Raw genomic sequence first — 13,361 nt, forward strand, 5'->3', positions numbered from 1 at the left:
CCAGTGGTTCCTTCTGGATAAATAAGTCTGGGAGGAACCAGATGGATGGATGCATTTATGTGGTGTGGATGGATGCTGGCACAAATGGGCAGGGCTAGAGGTGGATGAAGAGGACACAGCCAGAATCACATCAGGTGCAATCTCAGGAGGGATCTGGGGTTGGGGCCTAATCCAGGGAGATTGCCGAGGTTCTGGTACTGTTATAACTTAGCAGAGGAACTTTGTGGTTCCTATGAGTAGACTTTATTTTTTAGAAAAGTTTTAGGTTCACAGCCAAATGGAAGAGAATATAAGAGGATTTTCAGACCCCTTGTCTCCCACCATCATCTCCCCGCAGTTAGCACCCGCTTCAAAGTGGATCATTACCACAGTTGACTAAGCCGCATTGACTCCTCATCACCTACTCCACAGGCTACACTGGAGTTCACCCTTGGGGGCCACATTCTGAACAGATGCACCCTGACATGTGTCCCCCATTGTAGTGTCTTGCAGCCCTCCGAGCACCACTTGCTTTTCCTCCTCCCCCTGAGGACCACTGCTATCTCACTGCCCCATCCTTCTCTTCTCTCCAGAGTGTCCTGCAGGCGGAAGCCACCACATGTGCCTTTTCAGACTGGCTTCTCACTTAGCTGAGACTTGCGTTTCCTAGGTGTCCCCTGGCTGCTCACTCTTCTTTCCTTTCTTCCTCTCTGCCTGCCTCTGTCAGGACCTGGAGCAGAAACTGTGTCTGCAGGAGCAGGATGCTGCCGTGGTGCGGAGCATGAAGTCTGAGCTGCTGAGGCTTCCCAGGATGGAGCGGGAGCTAAAGCGGCTGCGGGAAGACAATGCACACCTGCGGTGAGGAGCTGGGATGAGGCCCAGCTGCTTCCAGATGCGACTGGGGTTCATGGGGTGGGTTTGTCCCCTGTATATGTGGCTGTGGGAGTGACAGTTTCTGGCCTTGCAGGGAGATGAGGGAGACCAACGGGCTGCTCACAGAGGAGCTGGAGGGACTTCAGAGGAGGCTGGGCCACCAGGAGAAGATGCAGGAAACTCTGGTTGACTTAGAACTGGAGAAGGAGGTAAGGGTTCAAGTGGGCAAGCCATGCCTATGGGACTGTCCTTAGCCCTCTCCAGAGGACTCTGGCCATTTCCATCTTGTGCAATAGCTGGTTACCTGTAATGTACTTATTGTCATGGCAGTGTGGTAGGAAGAACAATGGCCCTCAAGGGGTCCATGTCCTAATTCCAGAACCTATGAATGCATGTGACAAGGTTGAATCTGCTAATCAGCTGGCCTGCAGTGGGGGAGGATCCTGGTTGTCAGGTGGGCTGCATGGTCTAAGGAAGTAGGAGAGGAAGACCTGCCTGCCATTGCCAGCTGTGAGGGTAAAGGCAACAGGTGTGGGCAGCCCTAGAAGCTGGAAAAGACAATAGATGGATTCTCTTGGGAGTCCCTAGAAGGAATGCAGCTGGCCCACACATGAATTTTAGCTCAGTGAGAACTAAGTGGGATTTTAGGCTTAAGTATTGTAGGAAACTATGTTGAAGCCACTGAGTTTATGCAGTTTAACTCAAGGCTATAGAGGACTGGCACAGAGGGTGTGCCAGCAAGGAAATGGCACACGGTGCCTACATGTGAGGACGTGATGGAGAGCCATGCTGGGTGTTTTCTTCTGATCTGTCATTGTAACTTACCAGTGACGCTGTGTGGGAAAATGCCATTGCTGTACAGTATTGGAAAGTCACCTTGTGGTTGGAGGAGGAAATGGAGGGTCAGTGTCCAGTGAGTTTGGACCAGAGCTAAGGATTCCTGGCTCCTGCCTGGAGTTTTTGTCCTTTTTACTGCTTCTCCTGAGTCACTCTGTTGCTGTTCTACCCTGGTTTGTCTGACATGCTCCACGCCACTGTTCCAACCATCTTAACCATCTTTGGCCGCCCTGAATTACACTGGCTACTTCCTGACCTGGGGAGCACTCTTTGTCCTTTTTTGGAGCTTCAAGACAGCTCAGAGCCATTTGGGGCCACGGAGCCCTCTGAGCAGCTGCTGCGGCTGTTTGCCATCAGTGGGGCCTTCCAGGGCAGCTCCTCCTCAGAGGTAGCTTCTGTAGGAGTGTATTGGAAAGACAACTGTCAGCCAATTGCTCTTCTCTTTTTTCTCCGGACATAGTTATTTTTGAAATTGTTTTAAGATTTCGGGGTTTAGAATTACATTGCTTGTAGTTTGAAGTCCTGCTGTGGATGCTTGCTGGCTCTTTGACTCTGGGCCAGTTCCTTAACCTGTTTGTCTCTTCATCTGCAGAGTGAGGAATAGTGACAGTGTCTGCCTCATGTCAAGTGTTCAGAGCAGGGCCTGGTGCATAGTAACTTGACCAGCACTGGCTGTAGGAAAGTTAATAACCAAGCATGTGCTTGGTACATAGAGGAGATCTGGAAATACTCGAATGAATGGTTTGTAGTAGCACTCAGCTGGTTATGGGAGGAGGTGACAGGAGGTCAAATCCAAGTGGTTCTTCCTTCAATTGCTTCAATTCTAGAAGGGCAACTTTCTGGGCTTTGGGCCAGCATTGAACAGGCCCATTCTCTTGGGGCTTGCTGGTCCTAGTCTGCCATAGGATTGGGGAAAATTTGTCTGTTAGACTGAGTCCATCTGTCTGGGGCTTGGCATCCTGAGAGGTACTTGGGAGAGGGGAGAGGTGAGTCCTTAGGGTTCAGCTGCCCAGATCTGCACCCTGGGCACAAGAGACTGCAAAACCTTTGCACCCTCATGTTCCTTGTAGCTTGCTGGATTCACACTTGGATATACAGGTCCAGGAAGGAATGAGCTGTATGCCGCATAGCTTCAACAGCTGGGAATAATAGCCTGATTGCTTTGGTGCATCCTTGGAGCAGCCACACATCTGAGCTCAGAGATAAGGGGCAGATCCTTCCCTAAGATTGGGGGCTTAGTGTCTGTGTCATAGTGTTTTTGTGCCAGTTGTCTGACACATGGTGATAGGAGACCTGCCTATACTGTTTTTCAGAGGCTGCTGGCGAAGCTGCAAAGCTGGGAGAATCTGGACCACACCATGGGCTTAGACCTCAGGTAGGTGGGCGCTGTCCCCCATCCCTACCTCTCTGGGTAGTTGGCTTCTGTATTGACAAGGCAGCCCTGCCTCTTTGTTCAGAGTCCTTTCCAAATAGGGGTAGGAGCTTTGGACTCACCCTGCCTGTGTTTAGTGAGGCATTTCACAGTGGTAGGGAAAGGGAACTGATGGACTCTTCTTGTCTAAGTCTCAGTAATGCCTTCATTGAAAACCAGATGTCCTTGAGCAGAGCAGGGGCAACTGTCCGATTGCCTTGCATTGTCAGACTTTGTTAGAGGACTCTGTACATGCCCAGGAAGTAATTGCTTTGGGAGAAATAATTTCTTTTGTGTGATTGTAACCTGAGAGGTTGGGGATGAACTGGATTTAGGGTTAAGCCATGATAGTGGATGTTGTCCTACTCGGGCCCCTGGAGCAGCCTCTGTAACTTGTCTGTGCCAAGCTCATTGCCAGTGGGTGGGTAGAGGGATTCAGAATGGGCTGCATGTTGGAGCTGCTGGCCATCATGTTCTGACACATACAAAGGGCAGAGCTGTTCCTGTTACCAGTCCCATCTGTCTTCTGTCCCGTCTTTCTGGGTACCACTGCTCATCTGATACAGCACTGGCTTTGTGGTCCTCTGCCTGTTAGCTGCTGTGGCCCTCTGCAGATTGATTGCCTCCCAGCCTTGGTCCAGCTCCCCCTTCTCAGTTCCCGATGTGTTCTAAGTCTCAGGGAGAGTGTGGATTGATCCTTTTGAATGAGTCATTGGACCCCAGAACACAGGCCTGTAAAGTTTAAGGAGCCGTTTGTTTTATTTGCTCAGGGGATTCTAAAACTTGCAGTTTCCTGGTGTCTTTCCTGCTGCTCTGGGAAAGTGAGGACTGAGACTTACTGAGCTGTCCTTTGCTATAATTATACATCGACTGCTGGCTCTGGAATCTGCCACCTTCTGATTGGCAATGTTGGCTTCAGTTCTGTTCCTTGACAATGCCTCTTGATTTTCTTTTTGTCTTGAGAAGTCACAGAGGACAGACCAGGCTGCTGTTTCCTCTTGAACTCCACCTGCAGAATCTGGGCTCATGGAGAGCTGGCCCAGCAGGGCTGATGCTGTTTGTTTCCTCCTGTTCTCTGAACTTGCTAGGTATCCAAATGGGTCTTGGAGCTTCTCTGATCACCCGACACATCTCCATTTCTTAAATTTCTTGTAAGGGAGATAAGAAGCCCCTTGTGCCTGATTGGCTCTGTTGGAGAGGTCTGCCAGCAGCTTCTAGCATCAGTCAGATACGTAGAACTGATGTGTCTGGCTGCCATTCTGACCAGAATGGCACCAACTTCTCTGTCCAGGTTGGAATGTCCAGCTGCTCCTTGAACCATTTGGACCCATCCGTTCTGTCTGGGGACCCTGTTTTGTGGCTGGCATGAGGGCGGGCTGGTTCTTGGGAGGCCACATGCTATGTGTGTTGTTCTTCCTATTGTCCCAAGTCCCTGGCGGTGGTGCCTGTTGGGGCTGGGCAGGAAGAAGGAGTGGGCACTGCGGGCACTGTGTGTCCCCATCTAGGGCAAGTGGATCTGACCTTTGCCCCTTAGCTAGTGAGACCCTTACCAGGGGCCACACCACTCTAGGCCCCTCTTATCATGGCTGAAAATGAGCACAGTATTTCTCCCACTCAGTGCTTGTGAAGTAGAGCCAAATCGCATCCCTAGGACATGCCTCAAGGTGTTACTGTCCTTTTGGAAGGCAGAGGGGTGCCATCCTTACTGTGGTGGACCCTTGGGCTCCTGAGGTTCCCTTGCTGGGAGACATCTGTGAAGGGCAGGTCTTTCTCCTGCTTCATGTGTTGTGCCTGGTTCTCTTTGGGCTGTTGTGGGGGCCTGGTATCTTGGAAGCCTCTGTGCTACTTGCTTACATTCCTGCCCCCCCACCCCCCCACTGCCACCCAGCTGTCTGAGCACCCACCTTCTTGGGGCAGGCTTTGAGCTCAAGTGATTTGAGGGCCATGGTTATGCTTGTCCTGTAGGTCTGGCATACAGATCAGCTGCATTAGATGAGGCCCTTCATCAGAGTCACCTAGAGCTTGGGCCCTGGGGTGCAATTCAGTGTCAGAAAGGTGCCGTTAGCATGCATGAGGTGTTGGGATTGATCCTCAGCACCAAAAAAGAAGAGAATAATTTCTCCACTTAAACTGGATGTGGTGATGAATACCTGTAGTCTATTACTCGAGAGGCTAAGGCAGCAGGATCTCTTGAACCCCTGAGTTTGAGGCCAGCCTGGGCAGCATAGTGAGACCCTGTGTTAAAAAAAAAAATCATCTGGAGTTTGGAGAAAGTAGATTCCTGGGCTAAGCTCAGACCTAGTAGGTCAGCATCCCCAAAGGCTGGACTTAATATTGGGGTGACCTTGAGAACTGCCATGATGAGGATTTTGGCTTTTCTTTTCTGGGGAAGCAGGTTTTGGGCAGTAATTAGGGCTTTCTTTGTAGGGTGGGTGATTCAGCAGAGCTTTGTACTTCCTGAGATTGAAGCTGGTGTCGGGAATGGGCACTAGGGGAGCAGGGAACAGTTGAAGCCCAGTGCTCTGACTTGGGGTCTTTGCAGGAGCAGTTGCATATTTGCATGTTTACACATTTGTGCAAAGACACATGACTCAGTACCAGTTTAGGGACCCACCACTTGAAATCCATCCAGGGACCTGAGACGGTCAGCCAGCTGTCACTGAGGAAGACTGTGTGGGAGTGGGTTTTGGTCTCTGACATTTAGGCTGAGGCTCTGCCATGATTTTGGGGCGTGTTTGTCGCTGGCTCTATGGGTTCCAGCCACCACTAGGTGGCACTACCCCCTTGGTGATCTGACTTTCCTCTCCGAGCCTTGTGGGTACCCTTTGCAGCCTGTCCTTGGGCCATTTGCCCTCCTATACAGACTTTTTCATTAATACCAGGGGTCTGACTGACCAGGGTGCAAGGATTCTTTTGTCCCAGTTTCTGCCATTTCTGGGGTGGGTTGAGGGGGCAGGCAGCAGCTCTCCCCTGTCAAGTGCCTGCCATGTCCTTGATGAGTCTCTCTAGGGGTCTTGAGCCCTCTGGGGTCTGTGTGCTTCTGGTGCTGAAAGCAGGTACTATCAGTGTGGGTGCTCTTCTGAGAACTGAGGTCTGGCTTTCCTGAGATTGTCAGGGGATGTGTGGCTTTAGACTCTGGCTTAACATCAAGTTCTCTATAATGTGACAATGATCACCTTCCCAGTTTGGGATTTTTTATGTCTGAGAAGGGCAGGGCTGGGACTGGGGCTGTAGCTCAGTGACAGCGCTTGCCTTGCATGTGTGAGGCACTGGGGTTGTCAATCCTTAGCACCACATAAAAATAAATAAAGGCATGCTGTCTATCTACAACTACAAAAATATAATAAAATGAAATAAAGTAAGATAAATAAAGCCCAGAGATATTAGGAGAGATGGTTGGGTGAGTTGGATGAGTTGGCTGGGGTGGGTCTTTTGGCACAAACCATGAGGAAGACACTTTGGGCTGAGGTACTGTGTCTGTCATATGAGGATGTATCCAGTGCACAGGATCACATGGGCTAGGTGCAGATTAGGCTTCCTGAGAGTCCCAGGGAGGGAGGAAATGGCAATGTGTGTGTGATGCCGTGGCATGGGGTGACAGGGACCTGTGACCCAGCAGGGATGGAGAGCATTGGTGCTAGGAAGCATGTAAGCATGATATCCTCATCCTGAGGGGCTTTGAGAGTTTACTGAAGGATTCAGCACAGTGTGGGGTGGCGACATGATGAACTTGGTCTTTCAAGAGCTCTGTCTGTCTAGGGAATGACTTGAAGTACGGAAAGTGCACAGTTGGAGGCGGTGGTGACCAGGAAGGACTGCCTGGGGCCCTGATGGAATCGTAGAGACGGGCTGGTAGGAAAGATAGAGTGGAGTCCATCCTAGGAACCCAAGGGTGCTACTTTTTAGAAAATGATTTGAATAAGATTAATTAATAAATTATTTTAATAGAAAAATCCTATTGACACATTTCAAGATGAACAGAAGTATTTGTGAAAATTTAACAATTATGATTGAAACTCTCAGCCAGCTAGGAAAAGAAGGGAAATTCCATAAGCAGATAAAAGCCATTTGTGAAAAACAACAATGAATATAATATTGATAGACTGACCACTGCCCTGACATGGGGACGAGGCAGAGCTGTCATTGTACTGAATGTCCTCGCTGTGCAATCAGGTAAGAGAAAGAAAAGGTTAGACAAGCTGGATAGAACAAATGAAACTGTCTCCATTTGGAGACAACATAATTATTTATGTCAGAAGTCTTGAGGAGTGAATAAAAAAGTATCTAGGGCCAGGAAGAGGGAGGCTGAGGCAGGAGGGTTGCAAGTTCAAGGCCATTCTCAGCAATTTAGTGAGACCATTTCTCAAACAAACAAACATACAAACAAAAACTCTGGAGGTTCAGCTCAGAGGTAAAAGCACCCCTGGGTTCAATCTCCTGTATTACTCCTGCCCCTCAAAAAAGTACCTGGACCAATTAGAGAGGTTAAGAGGGTCATAGAATGCAGGAACAATATACAAAAATAGATTATATTTCTGTGTACTAGCAGCAAACCATTAGAAATACTGTTTGTGTTGTACTGTTTACAATAACATCAGAACCCAGTGGTGCATGCCTATAATCTCAGCTACTCCAGAGGCTGAGGCAAGAGGATCACAGTTTTGAGGCCAGCCTAGGCAATGTAGCAAGACCCTGTATTTAAAAAAAAGAGTGAGGGGTAGAGGGGGGCACTGCGGTTGTAGCTCAGTGGTAGAGCACTTGCCTAGCATGTAGAAGGCCCAGGGTTCCATCCTCAGCACTGCAAAACAAACAATCTACATGTAAAATACTTAGGGATAAATTTAACAAAATGTTCAAGATCTGCACTCTGGAACCCATAAGATGCAGCTGACAGTAATTAAAGATGACCTAATAATATAGGGAAATGGAGAGAAACCATAAGAGGAAAAAATAAACTCCCTGTGCTCTCAGCACAGCACTCCGATACCAGCTGTGGTTTTCCACACAGCAAGCTGTCCTCCATGGACACCAGTGTGTGGCTGCAGTTCAGTTCAGACACTGTCTACTTGGAGTTAGTGTCAGATTCCCCCAGGTAAAAGGCTAAGGAACCTTCAGTTGTGCAGCTGTCTGGAAGCTCTGTGGTTTTTGGGGGGCCTTCCTCTGTAGGCATAATCGATGGCATCATTGACCATTGTGGCCAGCTACCTCCTGGTGCTCTCTCCTTTGTGGAGGATGAGTGCCATCTTGACATCCTGCCTTGCTCTTTCTTTTTCTTTTTTTTTTAAGAGAGAGTGAGAGAGGAGAGAGAGAGAGAGAGAGAGAGAGAGAGAGAGAGAGAGAGAGAGAGAATTTTTTAATATTTATTTTTTAGTTTTCGGCGGACACAACATCTTTGTTTGTATGTGGTGCTGAGGATCGAACCTGGGCTGCACGCATGCCAGGCGAGTGCGCTACCACTTGAGCCACATCCCCAGCCCCTGCCTTGCTCTTTCTGGTGAAGTGCCTCATCCTGAAGTTTCCTAGGGCAGCCCGTGGCCAGCTGTCTCATTAGCATACAAAGGACCATTATCCCTCTGGAGATTTCAAGGGTCTTAGGAACTTAAGTCAGGAGACAGTGAGAAAGACCAAATATGTTCCACAGCATCATGGAGTGATCATGTTTGTATTAGAAGAGCCAATATTGTTAAGATGGAAGTTCTCTTGAATTAATCCTTGTATTCAGCACAGTCTCAATAAACTGATTTCTAAAATTCATATCAAAACATTCAGGACCTAGACTAGCTGTAACAATTTCAAAAAAAGGTAGAGGGCTTATATTGGCCAATTTCAAGGCTAGCTATAAATGTAGTGTGTTAAAAGAGTATCGTATTGGTAACTCAGTGGAACAGAGTGGAAAATTCAGAAATAATTCTAGAATGCAGTATCAGTAGATTTTTGTGGAAATTGTAAAAAAAATTTAGTGGGAGGTGCCAGGCTCTGGTGCACACCTGTAATCACAGTGACTGAGGAGGCTGAGGCAGGAGGATTGTGTGTTCAAAGCCAGCTTCAGCAACTTAGTGAGGCCGTAAGCAACTCAGTGAGACCAGTCTCTAAATAAAATACAAAAAAGGACTGGGGGTGTGGCTTAGTGGTTAGGTGCCCATGGGTTCCATCCCTGGTTCAAAAAAAAAAAAAAAAAAGAATTTTGTGGGAGAACAATAATCTTTTCAACAAATGGTTGTAGAACAATAGTGTGTCTGTGGTGTGAGCCTGAACACTCACCTCACACTGAACACAGGATTTAACTCAAAGTGGGCCACATACCTATGCATTAAAGCTAGAACTTCTGTGTTTGGCAAAGAGTTCTTAGGACATACAGAGCATGAATTATACATGAAAAAATTCGATAAATTAGACTTCATTAAAATTTAAAAACCTCTCAAAACACACAAGAAAGTAAAAAAAGCAGATCATGGACTAGGAGAAAATATTTGTAATACGTGTACCCAACAGAAGACTTGTATCCAGAACATACAAATAATACTTATGAATCTATAAGATGACCAGATTAAAAAGGGCCAAAGAGTTTGAACAGATGCTTTACATGAGAAGATATATGCATGGTAAATAAGGACAGTGAGAAGACGCTCAGCATCATTTGTCATTAGGGGAATACAAATTACTCATGTTGAAATACCACTACGTACCCAACAGTCTGCCCAAAAATAGAAACACTGGCCCTCCCAGCTGTTGGTAGCGATGGGGAACAACCAGACCTTGTAAACATTGCTTTTGGAACTAGGAGATGGTACAACCATTTTGGAAATGTTTTGGCAGCATTTTTACAATTAGAACATGACCCAGTGATTTTACTTTTAGATATTTACCCAAAAGAAATGAAAGCATGACTTCGCGAAGGCTTGTACAAGGATGTCCTAGGAGCTTTGTCCTGCCTGTCGGTAGGAGAGAGGAGAGTGTACCATGGGCTGCCCACACAGTGGAAGGCCACCCAACAGTGAGGAGCACAGAAGCATGTGTGAGCCTCTGGCTGATAGAAGGAACTTCAGCTTGGACTGTACGACTGCATTTACTTGTAGTGTTAGAAAGGGCAACGCTGACCTGTAGTGACCGGAAGCAGGCCAGATTTCTCTTGAGAGCACAGGGAGTCTTAGGGTGCTGGGAATACTCTAGCGTGAGGGAGGTGCTGCCTGCATGGGCATGTGCAAGTCAGGACTTGCGGTGCTGCAGCTTTAAAATGGGTATAAGAGAGGCCTTGAAGAAGCTGATTTGTATGTTGGAAAGCCTTTGGGGATTACTTGGACTGGACTGGAGAGAAGATGGAGCTGCTGTTTAGAGTCAGCCTTGTTTTGGGAAGGAGTCTGTCCCTTAGCTTGTTGAAGGCCATGGCAGCCTGAACCTCCTGGGCGGCTTTTAGTGCCAGGCTTCCTCAGTCTGTCTGGGTCTTTGGGGCTTAGGGCACTAGTGCTGTGGAAGTGGCATTGGATGAGTAGTGGCAATGTGGAGTCCAGGCGTCGGCTGCAGAAAGGCAATTTTGCATGATTGCCTAAAATCAAAAACAGTCATGTGGCAAATGTGAGTGGCTAAAATGAGTAGTATGGCGTGGTCTTCATCTGTCACCTCCACCAGGGGAGCTCATCCTGGGGTGGCTGTCCTTGCCAGCTTCCTAGCCCTGGGACATTGTGTTCTAATGTTCACGGATGCCAATCACACAACAGTAGAAGGGACAGTTTCCCTGTCCATCTTTCCAGGTAATGCCTGATAACTTTCTCATCTGTCTTTCTAGAAGCATGCGAAGGTGCAGCTTGCTGTTTGTGCATTTCTTCTTTTTAGGTGGGGCTTTTTCTGTTTTGTTGTGCATCTGTTTTTCACCTAGTTTTTGTATTTTGGTGCCTGCAGTGAGGAGCTACCCAGGATTCCATAGTATGAATGGACTCTTATTACCTTCAGTCCTCTGTTGAGGAGACAGTAAGGTTGTTTCCAGTTTTTCCCCAATCAGCAGCGCTGTGTTGGTTGGATGAATTCTTAAAAGCAGAATTTTTAGTTCAAAACATATGCACATTTGACATTGATAGCTCGTGCCAAATTGCCCTTCAAAACTGCTGTACATTTCAATCATCATATGTGAGTCTCATTGCTTAATTGGGGTAATGTGCTTTGGAAGGTTCTAGCAGATTTGGAGCAAGTCACAACAAAGTGAGATGAGCAGGCATCTTCAGTGGCTTGGCTTTTTAAAAAATTGATTTAGCAATTCTTATTGAGAGAAGAGCCTTATTAAATAGGCATGGAGTGGGGCTGGGGATGTGGCTCAAGTGGTAGCGCGCTTGCCTGGCATGTGTGCGATGCTGGGTTCGATCCTCAGCACCACATACAAATAAAGATGTTGTGTCTGCAGAAAAGCTAAAAAAAATAAATATTAAAAAAATTCTCTCTCTCTCTCTTAAAAAAAAAAAAAAAAGGGCTGGGGATGTGGCTCAAGCAGTAGAGTGCTCGCCTGGCATGCATGCAGCCTGGGTTCAATCCTCAGCACCACATACAAACAAAGATGTTGTGTCCGCCGAAAATTTAAAAAAAAATATTAAAATTCTCTCTCTTTCAAAAAAAAAGGGCATGGAGCGAGCGTCGGGTCCCTTTCTAGTCAAGTCTCTGCTTTACAGAGAGAACAATTTGCCTGTGGCCAAGATACCTCTGTGGTTTGGCTCCTGGCCCTGTCCCTTTGTGCCTGAGCCTGGCCTTTTTTCAGATCCGCTGGTGGGCATCATACCTGTTAGGTGCATGGGGCTTGCTGGGAACCCAGGAGGGTGTGGAGGTTGATGGTGTAGGGGGATGGAGACCAGGAGGTCTATGTCAGCTCTGAAGCCTGGCAGCTGTGACCACCTGAAACTGCTGACCCGTCACCAGGAGTCAGTGGAGAACCTCCAAGTGCTGACCTGGACATTTTCCCAAAACATTTGTAGCCTGGCCAGATGTCAGGTTTTGGGGACCTGCTTCCCTGATGTGCGAGACCAATTAGAAGGACAGCAAGGGGGAGTGCGTGGTCTCCTTCTAAGGAAGGAGCTAATTGACCCACCGGGATGCTGTCGTTACCCTGATTTGTGTGTTCATGGTACATAATTACCAGGGCTTTGGGTTGATTAGTGCAAGGAGCTCTGTTGGTGCTTGGGAAGGTGGGTGAGCTGTCAGGTGTCTTGGCCCTTTGTCACTGGTCTTGGCTTGGTTTTCTTTGAGGCTCAGAATCAGAAAAAGACTCCTGGGTTCTTGTGGCCCTTTCCCCTGCTTTTCTTTTGGGCTCTCTCTTCTTAAAGTTAAGAGTCCTTAACTGTGAGCTTTTCCTGTCAAGCCCACAAAATAGTGAGGGAGGGACCTTCAGGCCCCTTGTCTGTAATGGGCTCATCCCCACACCCAGGAGCCCCAGAACTGAGGGCCTCTTGAGCTAGTCGACAGCTCCTCACAGGCTCAGGCACCTTAAAGGTCAGCCTGTTCTCCTGTGGTAGAACTGGTTGCTTGCTGCTTTCTGTTTGGTTGGCTTTCTTTAAGTGCTGTCCTTTTAGCTGTTTGGGATTGAAAGGTAGGCCTTGTCTTCTGAGCCTTGGTGTGTGCATACAGCAGGCATTCACTGATGTTGGGAGAGGGAGAGGGGTGTTCATATGTTAGGCGTGGTACAGGCTGGAACCCTCATCTCCCAGTGGGAAGCAGAGCAAGGGGAGCCCCAGGGAGGCAGCCCATCTGCTTCTTTGCCCCTTGTGAAGTTTGGGTGCCTGTTCTCGTGACATTGGTGGCCACCCTGATGTGCTGATGGCTTCAAGAGGAGAAAGACAGGCCATGGCTATTTTATTCAGTTTAAGTTGGGCAGGCTGGGATGGGGCTGTCCCCTCTGCTTGTACTACACCCTGAACAGATGTGGTGGCAGGGTGGAACATGGAAGAGAAGCTTTCCAGGAGAGACGCCTCCTGTGGCCCAGACAGTTGTGCACTCTGCAGGGCGAGTTTCTGACCTGGAATTGCTTTATACTTCTTGTTTTGTTCCTGGTGCCCTAAGCTCTTTCTGGGGCTTTCCTCCACATTTCGAAGATAGGGCTCTTCTACTGTGTCTCCTTTTAAATTGAGATAATAAAATCTAAAGCCAGATGGTAAAAGGATTTAGCTCTTGGAGGCTGTGATGATTCCCAGGGGATTGTATTGGAGGTACAGTGGCATTTCAGGTGTCCAGGTTCGTTTTGCCTCAGCAGGCCTGCTGGGTCCTGCCACTTGTTGGCTCTTCCTTG

At 48.1% G+C, this 13,361-nt stretch overlaps 1 protein-coding gene across 1 annotated transcript in view; it reads left to right on the forward strand.

Moving 5' to 3' along the window:
- Positions 1 to 13,361, forward strand: part of LOC144371882 (mitotic spindle assembly checkpoint protein MAD1-like) — a 238,895-nt gene that overhangs the window by 13,883 nt on the left and 211,651 nt on the right. Inside the window, 3 exon segments of the mRNA XM_078035192.1 lie at positions 707 to 837; positions 947 to 1,061; positions 3,003 to 3,064. Of these exon segments, the coding sequence (XP_077891318.1) occupies positions 707 to 837; positions 947 to 1,061; positions 3,003 to 3,064 (308 nt within the window).

The sequence above is a fragment of the Ictidomys tridecemlineatus genome, chromosome Y, assembly GCF_052094955.1.
Source record: "Ictidomys tridecemlineatus isolate mIctTri1 chromosome Y, mIctTri1.hap1, whole genome shotgun sequence".
Lineage (NCBI taxonomy): Eukaryota > Metazoa > Chordata > Mammalia > Rodentia > Sciuridae > Ictidomys > Ictidomys tridecemlineatus.